We start from the raw sequence: 20,411 nt of genomic DNA, 5'->3' as shown, positions 1-20,411 counted from the left end.
ATATGCTTATGTATATATAACAATATAACTAGATGGAAGGGAAATTGATATAGAAAAAAAATTTATTGAATGAATTTCAATATCAAGAGTTAGAGTGAGATGAAAATATGTGACGCTTCAAAGAATAATTTTGTTTGCTGTACCGCGCTTCATCAAATAATACTAAGTAAAATTACGTGGGCCTCTTTCAATAGAGAACTGGTTTTTTGTAGACATTTCTTCAATTAATCATAATGTACAAAATTCAGATGTCTATCTATCTATATATATCCATTGATTACCTACTTCAACCTTCACATAGTAATGAATTTTGTAATTTATTGATGTGGATTATACATGATGAAAATAAAAATATAAAAAATTATATGATTTTCACTAACATGGGTTGTTAAATCACGACACGTGTTTCGATGTATAATAGCATCTTCAGGTGAGTTCCAGTTTATAGTGAAACAAGTGTAATAGTTTAACAATTGATGTTAGTGGAAATCATATAATTCTGTTACTTCAATTTCCACTTATGCTAAGAAATCTAATTATCATTTATTCAAATCCGCAAGAATATTGAGAACGTCAGATCGATCTCGTGAGTACTACGTATACAACCGGAGCAGTAAAGGAGAAAGTTCCTACTAGTGAAAGTCAAAGGCATCTTAGTTTAGTAGTATTAGAGAAATGAGCAGGAAATTCGCTTTTCGAGAAATTTTTTAATGATGTTATATTGTGCTATGTTTTAAATCAAAGTGTGAAAAATGATTATAATATGCGGATGTCTTGTTATAATCATAGCTACTGCTATTGCAATAGTGAGATCAAAAAAACCAATGGATTTGATAATGGCAGAGGCGAAATATGAAATGATGTACAATGCAATGGGTTCTCGCGCCCTTTTACAAGATTGGATGATGCGTAAGGACAACAAAACAGGTGAGCAAAAAGCATGTTTAAAACGTAATACAATTCTCACGGCCAAACTTATTTTTTTGACAAATATGTCAAACTTTTATTTATTTGACAAATATGTATGTCAAATATCTGATAAGATACAGTGTTTCCAACACATCAACCGATATTGTATACAATGCTTCCAATCGTTATTATATAAAAAAAGAATAAGTCTGTTATGCAAATTTTCTCTTGAAAATATAAAGCTTAATTCAGCAAAGGATTATGTTTTACCAGTTCATATATTGGTAGGGTTATTTGCTTTGATATGGATCATCAGCTGTTCCGTTACATCTCACATACAGTACATACACTGCTCGCCACATTTAATATACCTACACTCGAAACGTTTTTGATTCTCTCAAAACTTGAAATCCATTGATCTGAAGAATTTTGATACTGCTCAACTGATGGAGCGTTACCTGGAATTCTTGTTTTCCTTTATGTTCGATTTTAATACAGATACGGATATGAAATGGAACAAAAAAGAATATTTCAAGCATTAGTTTCCCGTATCTAATAAGTTGATTTACTTCTTCGCAACATTGTATTGTTTTATAAAAGCAGCAAAATGTAGTTTATGGTAGAAAGACGGATTATATATTATATAATCTTTGAGGTAGAATCATGGATTATAGATATCTTTGCGCCCTTTGCGATAGAATCGCAGATTATAGATTATAATCTTTGCTACTTTGCTAGAGAATGACGGAAATTGGAGTTTTTTGTAGTCCACCTCGCTTCCAGTTTCAACCCGCGGATGATAAATTCACTTCTTCATAATTTGAAATGTGAACTGTATTTGAAGGTCCGACAATAGGGTTTTTAAAAAATTGTTATTCTTGTACCGCGGAGGCTTTATATGCTGATAGTTTTGAGTGTTTGATTATATATATTTTTTTATTTCAGATTTATTGCCACAGCCTGGTAAAATAGCCGTTATAACAGGTGGTGCCAGAGGGATTGGAGCTGAAGTTGTTAAAATGCTTATGAAATGTGATATTACAGTTGTTATTGGTGAGCCATATAGTCAGATGAATGTACCTAGTAATTATTACCGAAGGTTCGAAACTGAGCTGAATCCCAATTGAAAATTTTTCAGTTCATGATTATCAGCTTTATTTTTTCATACATATAAAAAATGTCTCGCGCGGTGTCAATGTTGCGCAAAATTTCCTTCCTAAGAAGTTCAAATGCTTGAATTTAATTAACATATGATGAAAAACACTCGAAACTAATTGTTGCAATGATACTTATTAAACATATTTTCCTAATTGAAACAGCAATCAAACAAAGAGCAGTGACAACCAAAAGTCCTGCTTTAACTCGAAACTCCAGTCTTTTTGTGAAAAATTCAGAGATATCTATATCTATATCTCTGGAAAAATTAGAACAATAAATCGTAAATTAGTGAATGCAAATTTACACGCCTTTATTTTCCTGTTAGCGTATCATTCCGCATAATATTACTTCAAATTAAGTTACTTAAAATATTTCACGCAACAATTTTGTGGCTGAACATACAAAAATGTACCATTAAAGTGGGGCAAGGAAATTCTTTTGTTTTCAAGAAAAATTAACTGCGCTGATTTATAAAAAGTTTGAATGACTATTAAACGGAAGTTTATATCGGTCGCTTTTAGGATGTAGAAATGTTCAAGCAGCCGAGATGATGCTCAAGAAGTACAGAGATGAAGGACTAGACAAAGGGGATATTGATGCATTTCAGTTAGACATAAGTTATTTAGATTCTGTTAGGAATTTCGCCGCCACAGTCACGGAAAAATATCCTAAAATTAATTATTTAATCAATAACGGTGAGTTCAACATCCATGCAGACATGAGACTTTACAGATCTAGATCTAAAATTGAAATGCTTATCATCATTCTCGTTTTTAGCTGGGATAATGTTTGGACCACGTATAGAAACAAGAGATGGATATGAATCACAATTTGCAACAAACTATTTAGGTCATTTTCTCCTGACTCACTTATTATTTGACTCCCTCAAAAAAGCAGGAGATGCAAAATGCAACAGCAGGATTGTGAATGTTTCTTCATGTGCACATTTAGCAGGTGCAATTAATTTCGATGATATCAATTATCGGTGAGAGTCTTTGTACATAATTTCCTAAAATTAGAACCCAACCTTTGAGAAAATATTTCAAACACTATGAAATTTGATTTCAGATCAAGATATATCACCTCAGAAGCTTATGCACAATCAAAATTGGCACAAATACTTTTTACTAATTATCTTTACACGTTATGCAAAAACGAAGGACATCACATACAATTGCATTCTATACATCCTGGCATTGTGAACACTGAACTTTTTGATGGTACAAATTTGAAGAATCTGGCACCTTGGCTACCAAATTTGATGTTCAAGGTGAACATTCCCTACTAAACATTGATATGTACAATATAAATTAATTTAAAATAATTTCTAATATTTACAGAATCCTGAACAAGGAGCTATACCAATTGTGCATGCTTGCCTATCACCAGAATTAGAAGGAAAAGGTGGCACCTACATTCATAATTGTAGAATTTTTCCAACCAGTGAATTAGCACAAGATGAAGAACTGCAAAAAAAATTATTCGATTTCACAAAAACATTGATCGGAATTGAACATTTTGGGGTAACTACGTAACGATGGGGGAGCAATTAAGCTCGTTTTTTAAATATCCATAAAATTCATGTAAAAACGCCAAAGTCAATTTTCCTTGGAATAAATACAACTCACAGACTTTCAACCACTCTTTTTTCCTGTAGTAGCTGTTCCAATGCCATCTAATGGAATCGTAATAAATGACAATGAATTTTCTACAAAATTTCTTTTTTGTTCATGAAATTTGCCTTATGTTTTTGAAGAAAGGTTTAGATTATATCTTGACATAGATAACAGATAATGCAAAAAAATAATGATATCAAGAAATATACTACCAACATACAAATATCAATTGCAGAACCTCACTCAAGAAAGGGGAAATAATTTCCAATTTCAAGAAAAATAATTGGAATCAAAATCAACTGATATGACTTTAATTTTCAATGTTTTATTACAATGCTTATTATCTTTGGCAATTAGGTTTACAATACAAAATAATTCAATTTTAAAAATGATCCATACCTTCACCACAGTTATATATAAAGCTGCCACAAGATTCACTACACATAACAACAAAATATAATACTAAACATCTAAAATGAAGTTTCAGAAAAATCACAATATATTAATAATTTCAATCAACAAAGACAAAACCAGTGTAAAAAAGGTTTCTTGATCAAATTCTACATCTTTCAGTGCAAAAATTTTAACAAATAGAGAGAAGACAATTCTCTAAAGAAATGTTTCATTTGAGTATTAAAAAAATTCCCAACTCAAAAATTTGATGTATAAAAAAGCAGAGCTCCTTACCAACAACAAAACATGTGAGTATTTGTCTTTGCTATTCACTTAAAATCACTTGAGAGGCATTAATTAACTTTAGCTCGATGCTAAAAATGCAAAATTCTCGAAGTAAATGCAAAAACAAAATTTAATATCAATGTTGAACAAAAGTGAAATATCAGTATGTAAAAAACTGAAATAAAATTAGTAGGAACAAACACAACAATATATAACTAAAATAGAGGAATTTGATAGTGTATATGAAGAGCTCTAAAATTCAAATATCTTGTCCCCACATCATTGTTTGCAAGATTGTCTGTTGTGTAATTGCAGTGCAGATTTTCTTTTGTGGTCAAGTGCGTTTATTCAATGTCAAATTTCAAAAATATAGAAACCAGAATAAATATTTGCTTTGTATACTCATAACAAATTAAATGCATGTTACTTATTTTCTACATCATGGGGTAAGATATTCTTAATGTTATATTGAAAAACAATATAGTTGCAACGCAATTGTAAAACTAGTAACAACGAATAAAATGTAACAATACTTATAAAGAATCATGGTCCTAGAGATCAAACAATAGGATAAAACATTTGTTCCAAAATCAGTCTCAAGACCATGAGGACTTTCTCAACTAATCATTAAGGGAAATTTTTGTTTGTAAATGCATAATTATGTCACTATCGATAATGAATCTATAAAAATTAAGTACAAATGTTTTAAAGCCTTCAACTAAGTAAAATTAATTGGAGTATCATTATTGTAGTTTACCACAGCAATTTGTTTCTCCAATAGAAGTTGTGCTGTCATCTATGGTGGTTGTACCATCATATTTAGGTACATCTCTATTTCTAGCTTGCTGAAATATCAACATAGAGACTTTCCATATAAAGATATTCTACCGCAACAAAAAACACACAATGCAAACATTCATTCTTCAAAATGAAGGTTTTTAGCGGCATGCAGACAGGAATTGAATCCCTCCTATCTGCATGCCACTAAAAACCTTCATTTCATTATATTTCAGACACAAAAACTATCATCATAATTCATTCTTTAAGCATATTAAGAAATTTTCATTCATATAACATGTTCAAGAGTCAGACGAAATTCAAAAAGTGTTTTGTTCTGGAACTACATAACCAACTGCTTAAATAAATATCTGAACATAAAGACTCACCTTTATTAAGTCAGTAGCAATTTGGATAAATAATGTTTCAACATTCTCAGCTTCTTTAGCTGATGTTTCCAAAAAGTACATACTATTTCTTTCAGCAAATTCTTCTCCTACATGTGTTGGAATTTCTCTATCTTCTCTATCAATTTTATTACCTGAAATTAAGAACAGGATAAAAAATAACATTGATTTTCACAAATTGAAAATATTTGAAGATTGGTAGTTCTACTAACCCACTAATACCCTAAGGACTTTATTGCTAGCATACTCTTCAATTTCTCGAAGCCAGTCTGGTAGACAGTCGAAGGTAGGTTGGCAAGAGATATCATAGACTAGAATCAACGCATGAGCTGACCTATAATAACTTTGAGTGATCGATCTGAACCTTTCTTGGCCTGCAGTATCCCAAATTTGTAGCTGAAATTCAATTATTCAATTACAGCTCGAAATTATCAATTCTATAAAATATTACTTTCACTTTCTCATTGTCCACTTCTACTGTTTTGATCATGAAATCCACTCCAATGGTTGCACCTTGCCCTGGAGGAAATAGCCCTTGGGTGAACCTTCGAACTAGACATGTCTTACCAACCCCAGCATTTCCTACCAGTACTACTTTGAAGAGAAACTTATAATCATCCATTTTATTGGATTGTCTTCATATTGTTCAAATAAAAGTACTCTGTTTTTGAATAATTAAAATAATAGCAATAAGAATTAATCAAGTTTACCAGATAATTTGAATTTGTCAGTTTCACAATATTATTATTGAAGTTCTCTAATTTGTAGATAATAGTTTTAAGGCAATTTGTTAAAAAAATTGTATTTTTGTTTAAGTATTTTATCATGAAAAACTTTATGGTGACAGCTGCCCATAGACTTGAAATAGCCAACTGCCATAGAGCAATTTCATAGACATAGAAATTGATTCGAATACTCATTTTTCTTTGCAGTAATGACGTTAGCTGAACTATGAGCTGAATCTGTAGGTTATAAAACAGGAAACATAAGTAAATGTTTGAATTACATAGACTATGTTGAATTAAAAATAAGCAATTTCGCAAAATAATACATTCCTCTTATGTCTCATAATCGTTGTTTGACATTTTCTAAAATAGCGCCTGTATCTGGAATGTTCTCAATTTATTAGATTTTAAATGGTAGTCTTGTTATTTTTCAAATAACAAGAGCAAGAATGCAAAATTTTCATTTTTGCCATTTGCCCCATATAGTTCTTAAAACGAATCACTAGAAAAATTCTAGACGATAGAGGCCAGCTACATCATTTATTTATTGAAGCAGTGAAACAAGTTTAAAAGAGTTTTCATCTCAACTAATTTTCTCTACAAACAGTGATATGGGAAAGTCAACAAAAATTTTTCACATTTTATATTTTATTAGTATAAAATAATTACATTTCTACTGCCATGGCAGGCAGAGCATCAGGCCTAACAGGTTTAATTTCACTGCTGGGTGCTGGGTGTAATATTTCCTCTTTTGGTTCAACCACATTAACATTGTCAGGTAGTTGTTTCTTAGGTCCAGTTTTACCAGTAGGGTCCCAAGGAAGCATAATTTTTACCTACAAAATATTGTAGATAATATATTAGAATGAAAATTGTTCAACTGAACTAAGTTAATATTTTAAAGGTAACTAGTAAGCCTACCTTAATTCCCAACACTCCTTGCCTAAGTAGTACATGCCTAGTTGCTGTGTCAACATAGTCATTGCAAGGATCTCCGGAGTGAACCATCAAACCATCTACGAATTTCATGCTCTTAGCCCTCTGACCTCTCAATTTGCCAGAAACGACCACTTCACATCCTGAAAATTTCAATTATATTTGATAAATGTTCTAATATAAGTCATAAGATCATAAGGTAAGTTATATATTGATTTATGATTATATACCTTGAGCACCACATTCCATGATGTAACGAAGGACTCCATAGCATGCCCTACGAACTGCCAAACCACCAATCAACTTAAATCTAAGGGATTCTGCTTGGGCTATCGCACACAGTCCTCTAATGGCAACCTTCTCAACATAGAGGATTACAGCTCCTTCAGCAAAGTTGAATCTTTTCTGAACAACAGAAGTCAATTCACGGATTCTCCTGTTTTTGTCTCCCAACACTCTGTCGGTTCTTGTGGCCATAATGATAATTTCGGTTTTAGTGGGAGTAACTCTGACTTCCACACCAGAGTATCCATCTTCAGATAATTCACGAGTTAAGAACTCATTCAACTCAGCTTTGAAGACACCATCTCCAACGAACTAGAAACATTTAAAATAAATTACTGGACATCAAAGACCACGCGGCATAAATAGGTTATGATATGTTATCGCTGGTTTAAGCTCCAGGCAAGCAACTAAGTTATGAAAAATCAATGAGTATTCCATAAGGAAAATAATACGAAAAATTTCATAAAAATTATTGATAAATACCTTGCGTTTTTTAGAAATTGGGGTCGCCATTTTCTACACTTGTGTGAACGATATGCCGTTTTTCGATGAAAGAACTAGTGCTCACAGAACCTCGACGAAGTTTGACATCAATTTGGTCATAGAGCACTATCAATAATTTCTTTGTTTTCCTTCTTTATGGCCACATGCACCGTTTCATTAAACGAAATTAATTGCTTAAACGTCTTTTTTTCTTAGAGATTCTACGCTACGTCCTAAGTTCTTAAACTTCCTTTAATCAAATGATGCGTACGGCAATTAGAGAACCATACTTTTGGTCGAAACGTATCGGAGAAAAAAATCATAATTAAATCAAATAATAATAAATTTCATAGCCCAAAAATAAAATACGTAATTTTTAATCTCCGCTCAATTCTTATGAAAAACGGACCTCAGATCTGACCAGAGATATATATCTCTGGATCTGACGTAACGAAGTAGGTCCAAAGTATGAAATTTTTGCCGTAGGTCTGGTGACAGTACAAGAAATTTTTTTACAATCTGTCTAATGTCATTAGTGTCAAATAGTGTCATTCAACATTTAATACAAATTAAACTTTCGAATTCGTCGCAAAGTATCCGTTCATTCGTTTGCTATTATCAAAGATTCATAATAAAATCATTTTTTCCTGGTGGACTCCCTCCTAGTGCAACATTTTAATTTTAATTTGAAGTGTAACAACTGGGAAATTCGAAATAAGTTTGTTTTATCCCGGAAGGTTAGAGTTCGAACTTTGCGCTCGATAACTTTTCTTGATCATCTCTTTTATAATGGGTGATAATGCAGCTCCATCAGATTCAACGAACAGGAGAGGGCTTAATCTTGATGCTCTAAAAGTTCACATTTACACCCATAAAATAGATTGTGCATTATGGGCTATTCGAATGTCCATAATTATGTTCACCCTAGGATATTTCATACCAATATTTGGGTAAGTGGTGGAACATTATTTTCTGAAAATTTTGAAATTTTCGAAGTATACTACAGAAATATTCAATGGAAACATGAGCAAGAATGTTTTATCCTATAAAATTCCAATAAAGGTTAGTCCGAGGGTTAGTCTTGGATAATATGCGAATATTGGGATCTTTCTCTCAACATTCATTTCCCAATAAGATTTCGATTTTCATGTTTTCTGAAGAAGTTGGGAAAAACACCGTTCGAATGAAAATAATACAATTTCGACATCTTATCACATTTTATATTTGTTCAGTAAATCAACCACTCAATTCAATTTATCAGTGACGTTTAACGATTTTTTCGTACGTACACCAACGAATTTTTAATTGTTCCCCTGTAAATAAGAATTACCCCCTATCTTGGGGATTTCCGGAAAAATTCATACTTACGGAAATATGCTGCTGGACTACTCAAAACACCCTGTATAAATCTCGGTATAAATGTGTATGTCAGGATGTTTATTTGACTCAATAATTCCTAAACGAAACAATAGTTCTTCTCTAATTTTTGATCATTGAAAGATGTATGGGAAAAGGTTCAGGACTATACTTTTCAACCCTTCATATTATCTGTTCTGAATAATTGCTTTAGAACCCATGCAGGAAAAATTTTGATTCATCGAAGTATAAAGATTTTCCTTCCATTAAACTCAAATATCGAATTGAGTAGAAAAATGGAAATGGCACTCTTAGCACTGAATTTCTTTTGAGGTGTGTATTGATGATTTATTCTCATCAGAAATCGCATTAAACATCATTTTTCTTCGATTGTGATAAATAATTCGGGAATTGATGAGCTCAAATTTGATATTTTCAGAATTCAAGAACATAATATACCACGGGAAATTCGAAACGTCACTGCACCCTAATTATGGTTCTTTATAAATCCCACTGATAACTTTTAGTAAATTTGTAGCAAAATTCTTGAGCGCACGTCCGTTGTTCAGAAAAAGTCATACTTCGACGATATTTCACAACAATGTGGTTTTCGACCGCATCGAACTACGTGGAATATGTTAGGGATGAAATAAATAACCACCGTATGCCCCTGATATGCTTACCTTTCTTATTAAAGTTTATTTGCATATGCAAATCTCCGTGGTATGATGAACCATCTTAGAGTATTTAACTTGGGGTTGGTTTATGCTGGCCGGTAATTTATTCCCTAATCCCTTAAGTGGTTTTTCGTCTGACGAAATATATAAAAATTTTAGATTTTAAGGTTTTTTTCTGCTGGCTCGTAACAGCAACTGTTATTCTCGTGTGTATTTATTGCAGTTTTACATCCAAAATCCTGCAAATTTCAAGTTAACTTCTAGAGTTAGGGATTAGGGAATAAGTTACCGGCCAGAATAAACTAACCCTCATACTGAAAATAGTTGATTTCAACAATTTCATGATTCACATTGTGTAAATAAATTTGCTCAGTGAGAAGAGATTTCATAGGAATTCCATTGTAAATCAGAAACTTGAAGTATTTGCCTTTTACCATCCATACATGCTCTACATATGGGAAATGATGCAATGTTTGTCAAAGGACAAAAAAGTGGTTCATTTATAATTTTCACAATCTCAATACCATTCAGTTTATGGAAATTATATTTATTCGTTCGTTGATTACATTTAATTAGTTTTCTCAAACTGATGGTATAATTTGATTTTTTTTTGTTCATCAGCAATTCTCGTACGTCAACTTATTTTATGCAGGAAACGTTGGATAAACTTGAAATCTCTGAAAATATAATATGATAAAATGAAAATTTATGATAATGAAAAGGTTGAGCAAGAATTTTTGGATTCTCTCAAAGAAATACATAGTTACTCACATAGTAACACGTACTTGTAATGGTTATGAATTTTTTTACGGAATATTTGACCTACCACAGCTTGTATTACAGAGGTCTCGACGAGGGATATTTGGCAGCTTCCCACGAGTCCCAATTTCTTTTTATTTGGTATGTACAGGGTGAGCAAAATTCGTTGTCGACTGAGGGGATCTCGAGAACTATAAGAGCTACAAGAAAACGGATGACACATTTCCTAGTTCTTTTTCAGAGAAACGAATGGTGAAAACCGTAGCCTCCTATGATTCTCCGTTTTTGAGTTATTTACAAAAAATGAGATTTTGACGATTTCGAAAAGTTATGAAAACTTTTTTGTCTTTGATATTATAGATATGAACCTACGGGCACTTTTTTACGTAGAATCCACTGACGGATCATTAGGCGAACTCGGTTTTATAAATGCAAACTTTTATTGAATTTGTTATTTTTGAATTGGAAAAAATCTTTTGTCAGTAGATTCTACATAAAAAAGTGCCTAAGAAGATTCAAGTTTCAGATCTGTAACTTCAAAGACAAAAAAGTTATGAGAACTTTTTAAATCGTTAAAATCTCATAATTCTGTTAGTAACTCAAAGACGAAGAACCGTAGAAGACTTCAGTTTTCGCCATTCTTTGCTTCTCTGAAAAAAAGGAATGTGTTTTCTGTTTTCTTCTACCTCTAATAGTTCTCGAGATACCCTCAGTAGACAACGAATTTTGAACACTCTGTACAAATAATTCCGAGGGTTTTGGTAATCATGAAACTGCAGCGTAAAATTTGCAGCGTTTTTCTATTGATTTTTCGTGATTTTCACGAAATATAAATTGAAAAGTTCACGGAGTTATATTAAAATTGTTTCGCTTTCTATTAGTTTATGATGTGTATTATATGAAGAAATATGTTCATCAATTTGCTTACTGTGATCTGAATTGTTGACCAAGATTAATCAGAATTTTGGGTGAATACGAAATGCGTTATTTTAACACAACACATCTTTACTTCGATTCAATGGCAATAGAAAGTTATTACTTAATGAACAGAGAAAGTTCTTCAGCGAACTCGTTTGCTGTCCCCCTTTGAAACGCACTTCATATGAAAGATGAATACGGTTACGAATTCGTTTTTATTATAATGAAGTCACGTAGAGAGAATCCAGTAACAATTATTCATTTATTCAATGGTCTTTATCACACACTCGAACATATAAAGATTCGGCCAATTAAAATCCAACAAAAATTGTTAATGAGTTGGGTTCTGGTTATGTGTTTCGCTTTAATTCACTCATTTGAGTATAAAGTATAAAATACTAAGGAATGAGGAAAATTCTCATACGCTGTCCGCAGACTGTTAAATATCTTTTATCTCTAATATCCCAGAAATGCTCAATGGGAAAAAGATAAGGAGATCTACCAAATTCAAGTTATTTCCTCACCTAGTGAGCATGATGCCCTAGATATGAAAAATTGTGCTGGAAAAAATCAACTAAATCGGGAAGATTTTATGAAGTGTCGAATTTTCATCGATATTTCTAAAAAAATGTTTTTGTGTGAAACAATCTGAGTAGCATATTTTCCGATATCTCAATATCCCTCTATATTTAGAGCCTCTGACCATTAAGTTTGATAGTCCAGTGAATAATGGCTGATGAAACACAAGTGTTGTCTGATACACAATCCGTGAATAATGGTTGATTTGTTAATGGTGATTTATGAATATCATAATGCTTAAAGAAACGCATAGATTATGATCAAATTTTCTTTTGCAGGAGTTCCCAAAGTGCCTATAACAAGGCCCTAATCGCCAATGCTGCTGTCAGTGCTTTAAGATTACATCAGAGGATTCCTCAATTCCAATTGAGTAGGAATTTCTTATCGATATTGCTGCAAGAGGATAGTTGTCATTACCTTTCCTATTCGATTATATTTATGTATGACACTCAGCCAGTAACACGTATCCTTTTTCAAGCGAAATAAGTATTTAAATCCGCAAAATAATAACGGTGTTCCCGAAAATTTTGAAGATCAACACGTGTCGTGGCACTCTGTTGGTTTCATATCATGAAAATTGTTTTTTGTGGATATTGGGGTATTCTATTTGAGGAAAAAGAAAACTGCCATCCATTGGGAATTTAAACCGGATATAAAACGTGAGATTCCATTTCTATCTAGTCTTTGAATTCATCATTTTCAACCTGCAGAAGTAAAAAGTGGAGCTTCTAAAAGACGAAGATCTTTGTAACAACAAAAAATATTTTCTTTTATTCATTTCGTGAGTAACCGCTTTAGTTATGAATAAGAAGAGACTCGCAGAAGCTATGGCTCAATATCAAAATAAAAATACTTATTTCTCTTTTCGTTTTGTAGTCTCAAGTATATCTCAAGACCATTACTCAAGACATTCATAAGTTGAGTTTCAAGTCTCGTTTCTTGAGATAGTATCAAACTTATAATGACTTGATATGAGTTTATTAATAAGCCTCTTGAGATGCTGTCACATCTTGAGAAAGTATCAACTGAGATAGGTCTTGAGACCCGTTTTGAGATCTGACTATTAATACGGGCCTAAAATTGTTTTGAATTGTATTCTCGTCGGAAATGGTAAGAGAGAGAAAAAACAGAGTCAAAAATAGTGTGGATGTTCCATATAATTTTTTTTTGCGCAGCTCCTCTTTACATACAGCTCCCTAAAAATGGCATCTGAAAATCAATTTTTAATTTTTTTCTTAGAAACCAGAAAACTGCAATAATGACAAATTCAGCAGTCATTCTATGGAAACGGGGGGGTAATTAAAAATATGATAACTACTGTACATACATTGGATTTTGAGAAATAATATCAGTCACTTTTCTATTTTCCTGGCGAAAGATAAAGGTGCCTACAGATTACTGTTACGTGACGTGGGACCACGTCATAATGCGCATGATTCAAAATTCTAACAATTTGGACGATTCCGCGCAAAACCGTATGTTAGAATTTTCAATCATGCGCATTATGACGTGGTCCCACGTCACGCCAGAGTAATCTGTAGGCACCTTTACTCTCACCTCACCTACACGCTGGTACTTGCAGACGATAAAATATATTTTGAAAACTACTAGAAAAACCCTTTATATTTTAATTAAGCAGTTCTACTTTCAACTGTTCATTAAATAAGATTCAACATTCTACCCTCAAAATTTATCCATAGAAGCTAAAAACTGGACAGTTATCGGAGGGCACTCGATTTTTGTCTGATTTCATTAAATTATGGTAAAAAAACAACATTTTCAAGATTGTATAGATTCAAACTCGAGCATCTTTATACTAAAATGGTCGTCTCTCGATCAATATAATAAAGTTGTTGAAGCACCTAATCCCAGAACGCCGTTTACAATTTGGGTTCCATTGTTAAATGCAGTGCACAGTCACTACTGTTGCAAACTTCCGAATGTAAATAAAAAACAACCAACACAATGAGTGTTCATGTATTTTTATCGCATTTCAATTCCCTTGTGGGTTTGGTCAACCACATTATGAAAAGTAACATGACTTCCAAATTACAAATTATTTGTCGCAATGTACCGTTCGAACACCAGCTAAGTAATTTTTCATTTTTACGTTAGTGTCTCAGTAATATAATTAGTTGTTGCCCTTGTAATCATTCATCGGTGCCAAAGTTTAACATTTCCTCCAATTAACCAATAAATAATGCGCATCAAGTCACCATCACCAACTCAATGGTTTCTAATAATTGTCTGGCTTTCCTTATTGAAATAGGTTAAATATACGAGATTTCACGACAATTTGTTCGATTATTAATTAACATCTTCAAAAAATGAGTCGGAAAATTATAATTTTTTAGCTCTTTTTTCATTTTTTTATTTTCAAGGAAAAACACTTATATGCAACCTTGGAGTGCCTGTTCGTGAAGTACGTCAATTGAGAAATTATGGATGTAATGTTTGATGTTCTTAACTAAATTTAGTAGAAATTGTTATTTATTCAAATGTTTTTCATATTTTTTATTCAATCACGTTAGTGAACCAAAATAATTGACACAGGAAATGAACTGTGATGTTTCCTCATCCGCCTATTGAAGTTCGTCTAGTATTAGCGTTTAAAACTTGGGAGGACCATTCAATAATAGCATATATTCGATAGCTGATTTCAATGATATCAGAACGAGTTATTTACTTTATTGCGCTAAAGGCAATTTGGAAAACTCGAAATTGACAAAAAAGGTCAACGGAATTATGGGATATGAATAATAATGGAACTAATGGCAGAGAGATGATCAGTATCACCGTAACATTATGGGAGATGATTTAAGTATATCGAATACTGATTTTTTTTCGCATTTAATTAACTTCGTCACCTATTGTGGTGAGAAATTCTTCTCGGCGTCTTTAAAATTCACCATTCGTCGTATTTTGAAGTTCTCATTATATTGTTTGAATCTTTTTAGCTGCTCGATCCTATTGAGTATTTATTCACGTAATTTCAAGCATGTGAATTTTTTTTTGGTAGGTACCTAATAACTGGCTCAGAATAATTATGATATAAATTATTCAAAACAGGATAGACTTCAACATATTTGAAATATCCATTGTATGATTTCTCCAATATGTATTTATTATCTCTGAAGGTTAAAAAATATAATAGAAAGTTTTTCCGCTTCCCAGGTGAATGTATGATAAGCTGCCTGAATTTAAATATTTCTATTTGACATAGGAATGACGATACTTTCTTCAATATTTTTTCCTGTTTACGAAAACATTTCTGAGTCAGAAAAAGCAAAATGCAGAACAAAAGTTTTAAAGGAGAGAATGAAACTGAAAATCTATCCAAGTGTTCACTTGCCCACTGTATAACTGCTGGTCAAACGGCCAATCAGAGTGCTTAAACTTGTGACAATACTATCAGCCACTAGCTCCTTCATGAAATTCGACGTATGCTTTCGTAAAAATATACTTTTCCAAAATTGAAGTGGATATTCGAGGGAAAACTTACTTTTTGCACTTGAATCAAATTTTCATTATTGCTGTACATACCATATGGAGAGGAGTATATTTGCGTATTACACAAACAAAATATCGTCCTCCTTACACTTAATGGCTTAATCAAAAAATTATAAGAAACTTATTTCTTGTTTGTGTTTTTGAACAGTAATACATATACGCATTGAAATTTTTGAGCAGTGTTTTTAATAGTTTTCGTTATACTCTGATTAAAGATTTATTTGCCTTTTATGATCATGGAAAAACTTTCTTGGTTCAATTATTTCCCGATTCTTCATGCGATTTTCCTTAATTATTTAACAGTTGTCCTGATGCCAATCTTTTTATTCGCTACATTGCACGCTGCAAGCTATTCTTTGACGCTACTGGATGTGAGTATTCTCGAATTTTTTCATATTGTTAAACTTTTTAATAATGTATGTTTCTGAATAAATATTTCTAGGGTCGAAATCGATTATCAAAGTGACGTAAATAATAGTTTTAATCTTGTGATCTGTATTAATTATAATTTTCAGACTCTAGGGCAAAACTCATGGTGGGGTGCTAGATTGTTGATTTCACTGATAGAATTCCAGTCTTTGAATATACTACGATTGGTTGCTTTTGTTGAGATCATCTTGATGCCTTTCTCTGTTTTACTGATCTTGCTGTAAGTATTGATTTATGCCAATTTTTTTCTATTTTATGTTCACTTTGAAATTTTAAAACAAATTCAACTGATTCTACTCTATTGATACAAACCATACAAACTGCTGAAAAGATGAAAGTTTAGCTTTAGGATGTAGCAAAAACCAGAAATATTCAAAAGTATACAGTCCCTGGCCATATTATTAGACGCATTGATTCGATGCAAAATCTCAATATTGAATTATTAAATTGAATGTATATGTTACATATACTTCATCTGTAAATGGTTTTCACATATAATATATCATATTGGATAAAAAATATTGATTTATTGATGATTAAACATGAAATTCTAATATTTTGCTGAGCCACCCTGTGTAGCTATGAGAGCTTCATACTATCAAAGCAGAATTGTTCGGTTTGCTGCATTCGAAGATAATGATTTCATATGTGGATTATCGAAATAACGTCCGAACCTGCAGAATGCAAGACGTCCACTGGAAGACATAGTACTGATTCATACTTAAGTATTAATACTACAACATCAAAAATAAATGCCAAATAGAACAATTTAATGAGAGCCGTAGATAAAACTGACATTCTGTGGAAATGAAATTCAAATATTCTGCTTTTTCCTCGGGCAATACCAGTAAATATAAAAAAAATTCTCAGTGCGTCTAATAAACTGGCCAGGGACTGTATATCTCATTTTTATGTTACGAATGAAAAGCTAGGGCTGTTTCAAAAAAGTTTTCTCATGATTCAGAGGAAGAGCCAGGCTGATGACACCCTTCATCTACTACCATTTCCTGGTCCAAAGATATGCATCAAGAAGAAATCCTTACACCAGGAACATGTTCAGGGAATTGAGAGTTTTATTGGAATCGACAGCAGCGAAACCCAATCTGCCCGGTGTACTGAGATCTTTGCTCCTGACCATAGTGGCTTTCACCAGTAGGTTAGCACCTGCAGTTCAACAAGCTCCACCCTCGGCTCAGTAGAATTAATTTCCATGTAAAATTTTGTTCGAATAACACTTACAAGTGCCCTGCCAATAAGTTGCAAAAGGGAATAAAACATATAGCTCTTTTTACTGATTGTATTTATACCGAAGTCGTTTTTTAATTGTTGTGGTATCAGTTTTTAGATACTATTTTTTATGTCTATGTCCATCTGAGGATTTGATAATTTTAATATTCGCATATAATTATTTTGCATAATGAACAAATTCACTTTAAAAATTTTAATAGTCTCCGTGAGCAAGTGTCTTCAATACTATCTTTTTATAGTTGTAGGTTAAGAGAGCTGTATATTCAATCCTAAAATTTTAAAGACATTTGCCATTTTTTCGTCGATAGAAATGTAAAATATGCAACTCCGAGATTAATATAATTCAGATGCTGAATGAATGAAGTTCACCGTTGTTCAACTTCATTCAGGTGGTTCAAAATGTGACTGATGATGTTTTTTTGTGGGTAGGAATTTGAATCCTTGCTCTTCTAGAATCTGCACTTTTTATACTGAAATTTAGACCTATTAGAACAAACTAAATGTTTGATAATTCATTTACATTTTATATGGAAGTTTCAACAGTATTGGATGTTCGGGTATCGGGGACAGTTAAGGAATTGTTATAATTTTTATTTAATTTTCTGATGAATTGGAAATTTTTTTTTTATATAGCATAACTTTTTTTGTAGTAATTTTTTCAAAAACGTATCGAAAATAATTAAATACAGTTTTCTCTATGTATACACGTAATTTTTATCATTTGGTTATTCTGAAATTTAATTAGGGTTATGAATGTTCATTGGAATGCAATATCTATCTTTGACTTTATTCGCAAAACACTGGTATTTGTGAGCTTATTATGATGGTATGTTATTTTGTTGTATTTTGAATAAATTAAGTGGTTGATGAATTTTTTTTTCTCTAACTCACCTCATAATACTAGAAACAAGTGAAGTTGGCCCAAAGAGGAACTTTATGCTGGAGTTAAGATGCAATATTTCAATCAACTTATTGATATCCTGCTTGAAAAAAAAAAACAAGCTAAATTGATACAACATTCCATAACTTAGGGGCACAACGAAGTTGGAAATATAACTTATTTTTTATTTCAAGTGAGAAGTAGTGGGGGTATTAATTTGAAATATCAAATTGAAGACTTATTTGAACCATATAATATATTTTTCATCTTTATTCAGAACATATTCATGTTTCTAAAACATGTCATATATATTTATATTATGTACAATATATATAAGAAAAGTAAAATATCTCGAATATTTACACAATATACAGGTAGAAAAAATTCACGAAGAACCATCGCAAAATAATTTCTATAATAATATAACACCAACTAATATAGTTGGAAAAGTTCCAGGAAAAAGATCAAGCTTTATGTGAAATCATTCATAAATAATTCTTTACATTAAATAACTAAAAAAGAGTATGGTAACAAAGATTGAAAAATTGTACTAAAATATTGTATGAAACATGTAAATTACAAAAACAGACATACAAAAAAGTTCAACTGCATTTGTCCAGTTAAGGGATATTTCAAGCACTTTGAGTATTATAATCACATATTATTCATGATATAATCAGATCTGAAGGCACACAATCACAATAGACTCCCATTATACTCAACTTGCCAGTGACATTAAGTAAGGCACAATAATTAACAATATTTCATTTGGAGTTGCCACTTTTGTACTCCAGAAAACTAATGTATGAAAAAATTAATTATTAACAACTTGAATCTTCACAATGAAATTTTGGGCGAAATAAAATATAAAAGGAATACTCCTTTGATGATTTTTCTAATCACAAAGACTCAAGACACTTCTTTGGTTAAGACACATTTCAAAACTATGAAGATGATCTCAATTTTCAGTTGCTTTTCATGTTTAATCAATGAAATAAATGAAATTCTTTTGAAATTGAATGATAATCTCTAGGAAAAGCAATAGTAAATTAATAAAATACCATCTTCAAGACCACCCTTGATGCAAGAAAATATTGCAAGATAAAATTAAAATATTTATCCTGTTACAATTTCGTCAACTTAAGCGCCATTCTAAACAACATTCATCGTCCCAGACTGAAAGTAAATTCAATTAAAATAATGCTTTTGTTGATGAATTGATGGAAAAAAATTAAAATTTATTCATGAAGTTATTTTCTCAACTGTACTGTTAATGGTAGATTAGAAGAGAAAACAATTTGTATTATCAACAAATACTCCTGTTTTCTCTACTATTATTACCGTTTTAATAATCCTTAATTTTAATTTCTTAATACTCACTTGAACACAAAAACTATGCTCGCTTGAAAGTTTCATGAAACCTACTACTGTCCACAACATATGGGAACATTGCAATTACATTTTTATAAGAATGGATGACTTACTTGGAATGAAAAAATTTGATTCAATATACACTGAATTAAAAAAAAAACAGTCAAAAAAACTATTGAATCAATTCTGGTTGTGTAAAATTTTTAGCATCAGCATCAAACTCACAGCTCTTTTCACTGTTAACTCAATGAATACATTGATAAAATCGGTACCAGAGCACTGGACATCAAAACAATACATAGTGGCATCTCATAGAAACAATAACAAGAAAAGTACAAAACATACATTTAAATCAGTTTGCGTTACACCTCCACACCCATAACACGATCAATAACATAGTCGTATCTCTCAGAGGATTCTTTCAAGTTCGTTTCATTATCATTAATTCTATTTACATTTTCTATTGGGCACTGGGATTTTTCCTCTTCTACTTGCTTTGATAGAAGCCTATCTAAATGGCACTCATCTGAAGGCAAGAAAGGCACATTGGTGTTCACTCTAGTGAAAAAGGCCATTTTTTCTCTGAAAGTGAAAAAAAATTACACATTAACTTGATGAAAATGAATATCTTGAGAAAAATTAATATTGCCTTAATGGCATGTTATATGGATGATATTTGAAACTCAACACATGGAAACATGCCACCATCT

At 31.8% G+C, this 20,411-nt stretch overlaps 5 protein-coding genes across 5 annotated transcripts in view; 2 read left to right on the top strand and 3 right to left on the bottom strand.

The window, feature by feature from the left end:
- Positions 1-463: 463 nt before the first annotated feature.
- On the top strand, positions 464-3,705 carry LOC123309584 (dehydrogenase/reductase SDR family member on chromosome X). Its single transcript, XM_044892771.1, has 6 exons — positions 464-927; positions 1,855-1,962; positions 2,589-2,762; positions 2,845-3,052; positions 3,136-3,337; positions 3,408-3,705. The coding sequence occupies exons 1-6, from the start codon at positions 753-755 to the stop codon at positions 3,600-3,602; spliced, it is 1,062 nt and encodes a 353-aa protein (XP_044748706.1). The 5' UTR covers positions 464-752; the 3' UTR covers positions 3,603-3,705.
- Positions 3,706-3,978: 273 nt separating this feature from the next.
- On the bottom strand, positions 3,979-6,407 carry LOC123309585 (ras-related protein Rab-30). Its single transcript, XM_044892772.1, has 4 exons — positions 5,997-6,407; positions 5,758-5,941; positions 5,528-5,679; positions 3,979-5,206 (listed from the first exon to the last, which is right to left on the bottom strand). The coding sequence occupies exons 1-4, from the start codon at positions 6,165-6,167 to the stop codon at positions 5,105-5,107; spliced, it is 609 nt and encodes a 202-aa protein (XP_044748707.1). The 5' UTR covers positions 6,168-6,407; the 3' UTR covers positions 3,979-5,104.
- A 493-nt stretch (positions 6,408-6,900) lies between these two features.
- LOC123309190 (40S ribosomal protein S3) lies at positions 6,901-8,120 on the bottom strand. Its single transcript, XM_044892162.1, has 4 exons — positions 7,975-8,120; positions 7,437-7,803; positions 7,192-7,349; positions 6,901-7,106 (listed from the first exon to the last, which is right to left on the bottom strand). The coding sequence occupies exons 1-4, from the start codon at positions 8,002-8,004 to the stop codon at positions 6,936-6,938; spliced, it is 726 nt and encodes a 241-aa protein (XP_044748097.1). The 5' UTR covers positions 8,005-8,120; the 3' UTR covers positions 6,901-6,935.
- A 385-nt stretch (positions 8,121-8,505) lies between these two features.
- LOC123309887 (Krueppel homolog 2) lies at positions 8,506-18,321 on the top strand. The gene is made up of 5 exons (XM_044893185.1): positions 8,506-8,924; positions 12,542-12,726; positions 16,077-16,144; positions 16,289-16,422; positions 17,167-18,321. Exons 1-5 carry the CDS (start codon positions 8,764-8,766, stop codon positions 17,399-17,401), a joined length of 783 nt encoding a protein of 260 aa, XP_044749120.1. The 5' UTR covers positions 8,506-8,763; the 3' UTR covers positions 17,402-18,321.
- A 247-nt stretch (positions 18,322-18,568) lies between these two features.
- Positions 18,569-20,411, bottom strand: part of LOC123309126 (protein kibra) — a 66,356-nt gene continuing 64,513 nt past the window's right edge. The window contains exon 9 of the mRNA XM_044892044.1: positions 18,569-20,283. Coding sequence (XP_044747979.1) covers positions 20,064-20,283 — 220 coding nt within the window. The 3' untranslated portion in view covers positions 18,569-20,063. The remainder of the gene's footprint in view (positions 20,284-20,411) is intronic.

The sequence above is a fragment of the Coccinella septempunctata genome, chromosome 3 (genome assembly GCF_907165205.1).
Source record: "Coccinella septempunctata chromosome 3, icCocSept1.1, whole genome shotgun sequence".
NCBI lineage: Eukaryota > Metazoa > Arthropoda > Insecta > Coleoptera > Coccinellidae > Coccinella > Coccinella septempunctata.
Note: the sequence above shows the minus strand (reverse complement) of the source record. Positions and strands in the feature narration are given on the sequence as shown.

What these genes read in the sequence shown, in the direction of transcription:
- LOC123309584 (XM_044892771.1), top strand. Translation starts at nt 753, where the DNA reads ATGATTATAATATGCGGATGTCTTGTTATAATCATAGCTACTGCTATT. An exon ending in TGATATTACAGTTGTTATTG is followed by an intron (nt 1,963 to 2,588) that starts GTGAGCCATATA and finishes GGTCGCTTTTAG; the next exon opens with GATGTAGAAATGTTCAAGCA. An exon ending in TTCGATGATATCAATTATCG is followed by an intron (nt 3,053 to 3,135) that starts GTGAGAGTCTTT and finishes ATTTGATTTCAG; the next exon opens with ATCAAGATATATCACCTCAG.
- LOC123309585 (XM_044892772.1), bottom strand. Translation starts at nt 6,167, where the DNA reads ATGGATGATTATAAGTTTCTCTTCAAAGTAGTACTGGTAGGAAATGCT. An exon ending in TGGACAATGAGAAAGTGAAA is followed by an intron (nt 5,942 to 5,996) that starts GTAATATTTTAT and finishes ATTGAATTTCAG; the next exon opens with CTACAAATTTGGGATACTGC. An exon ending in AGTCCTTAGGGTATTAGTGG is followed by an intron (nt 5,680 to 5,757) that starts GTTAGTAGAACT and finishes TCTTAATTTCAG; the next exon opens with GTAATAAAATTGATAGAGAA.
- LOC123309190 (XM_044892162.1), bottom strand. Translation starts at nt 8,004, where the DNA reads ATGGCGACCCCAATTTCTAAAAAACGCAAG. An exon ending in CAATTTCTAAAAAACGCAAG is followed by an intron (nt 7,804 to 7,974) that starts GTATTTATCAAT and finishes AAATGTTTCTAG; the next exon opens with TTCGTTGGAGATGGTGTCTT. An exon ending in CATGGAATGTGGTGCTCAAG is followed by an intron (nt 7,350 to 7,436) that starts GTATATAATCAT and finishes TGAAATTTTCAG; the next exon opens with GATGTGAAGTGGTCGTTTCT.
- LOC123309887 (XM_044893185.1), top strand. Translation starts at nt 8,764, where the DNA reads ATGGGTGATAATGCAGCTCCATCAGATTCAACGAACAGGAGAGGGCTT. An exon ending in TATTTCATACCAATATTTGG is followed by an intron (nt 8,925 to 12,541) that starts GTAAGTGGTGGA and finishes TTTCTTTTGCAG; the next exon opens with GAGTTCCCAAAGTGCCTATA. An exon ending in ATTCTTTGACGCTACTGGAT is followed by an intron (nt 16,145 to 16,288) that starts GTGAGTATTCTC and finishes TATAATTTTCAG; the next exon opens with ACTCTAGGGCAAAACTCATG.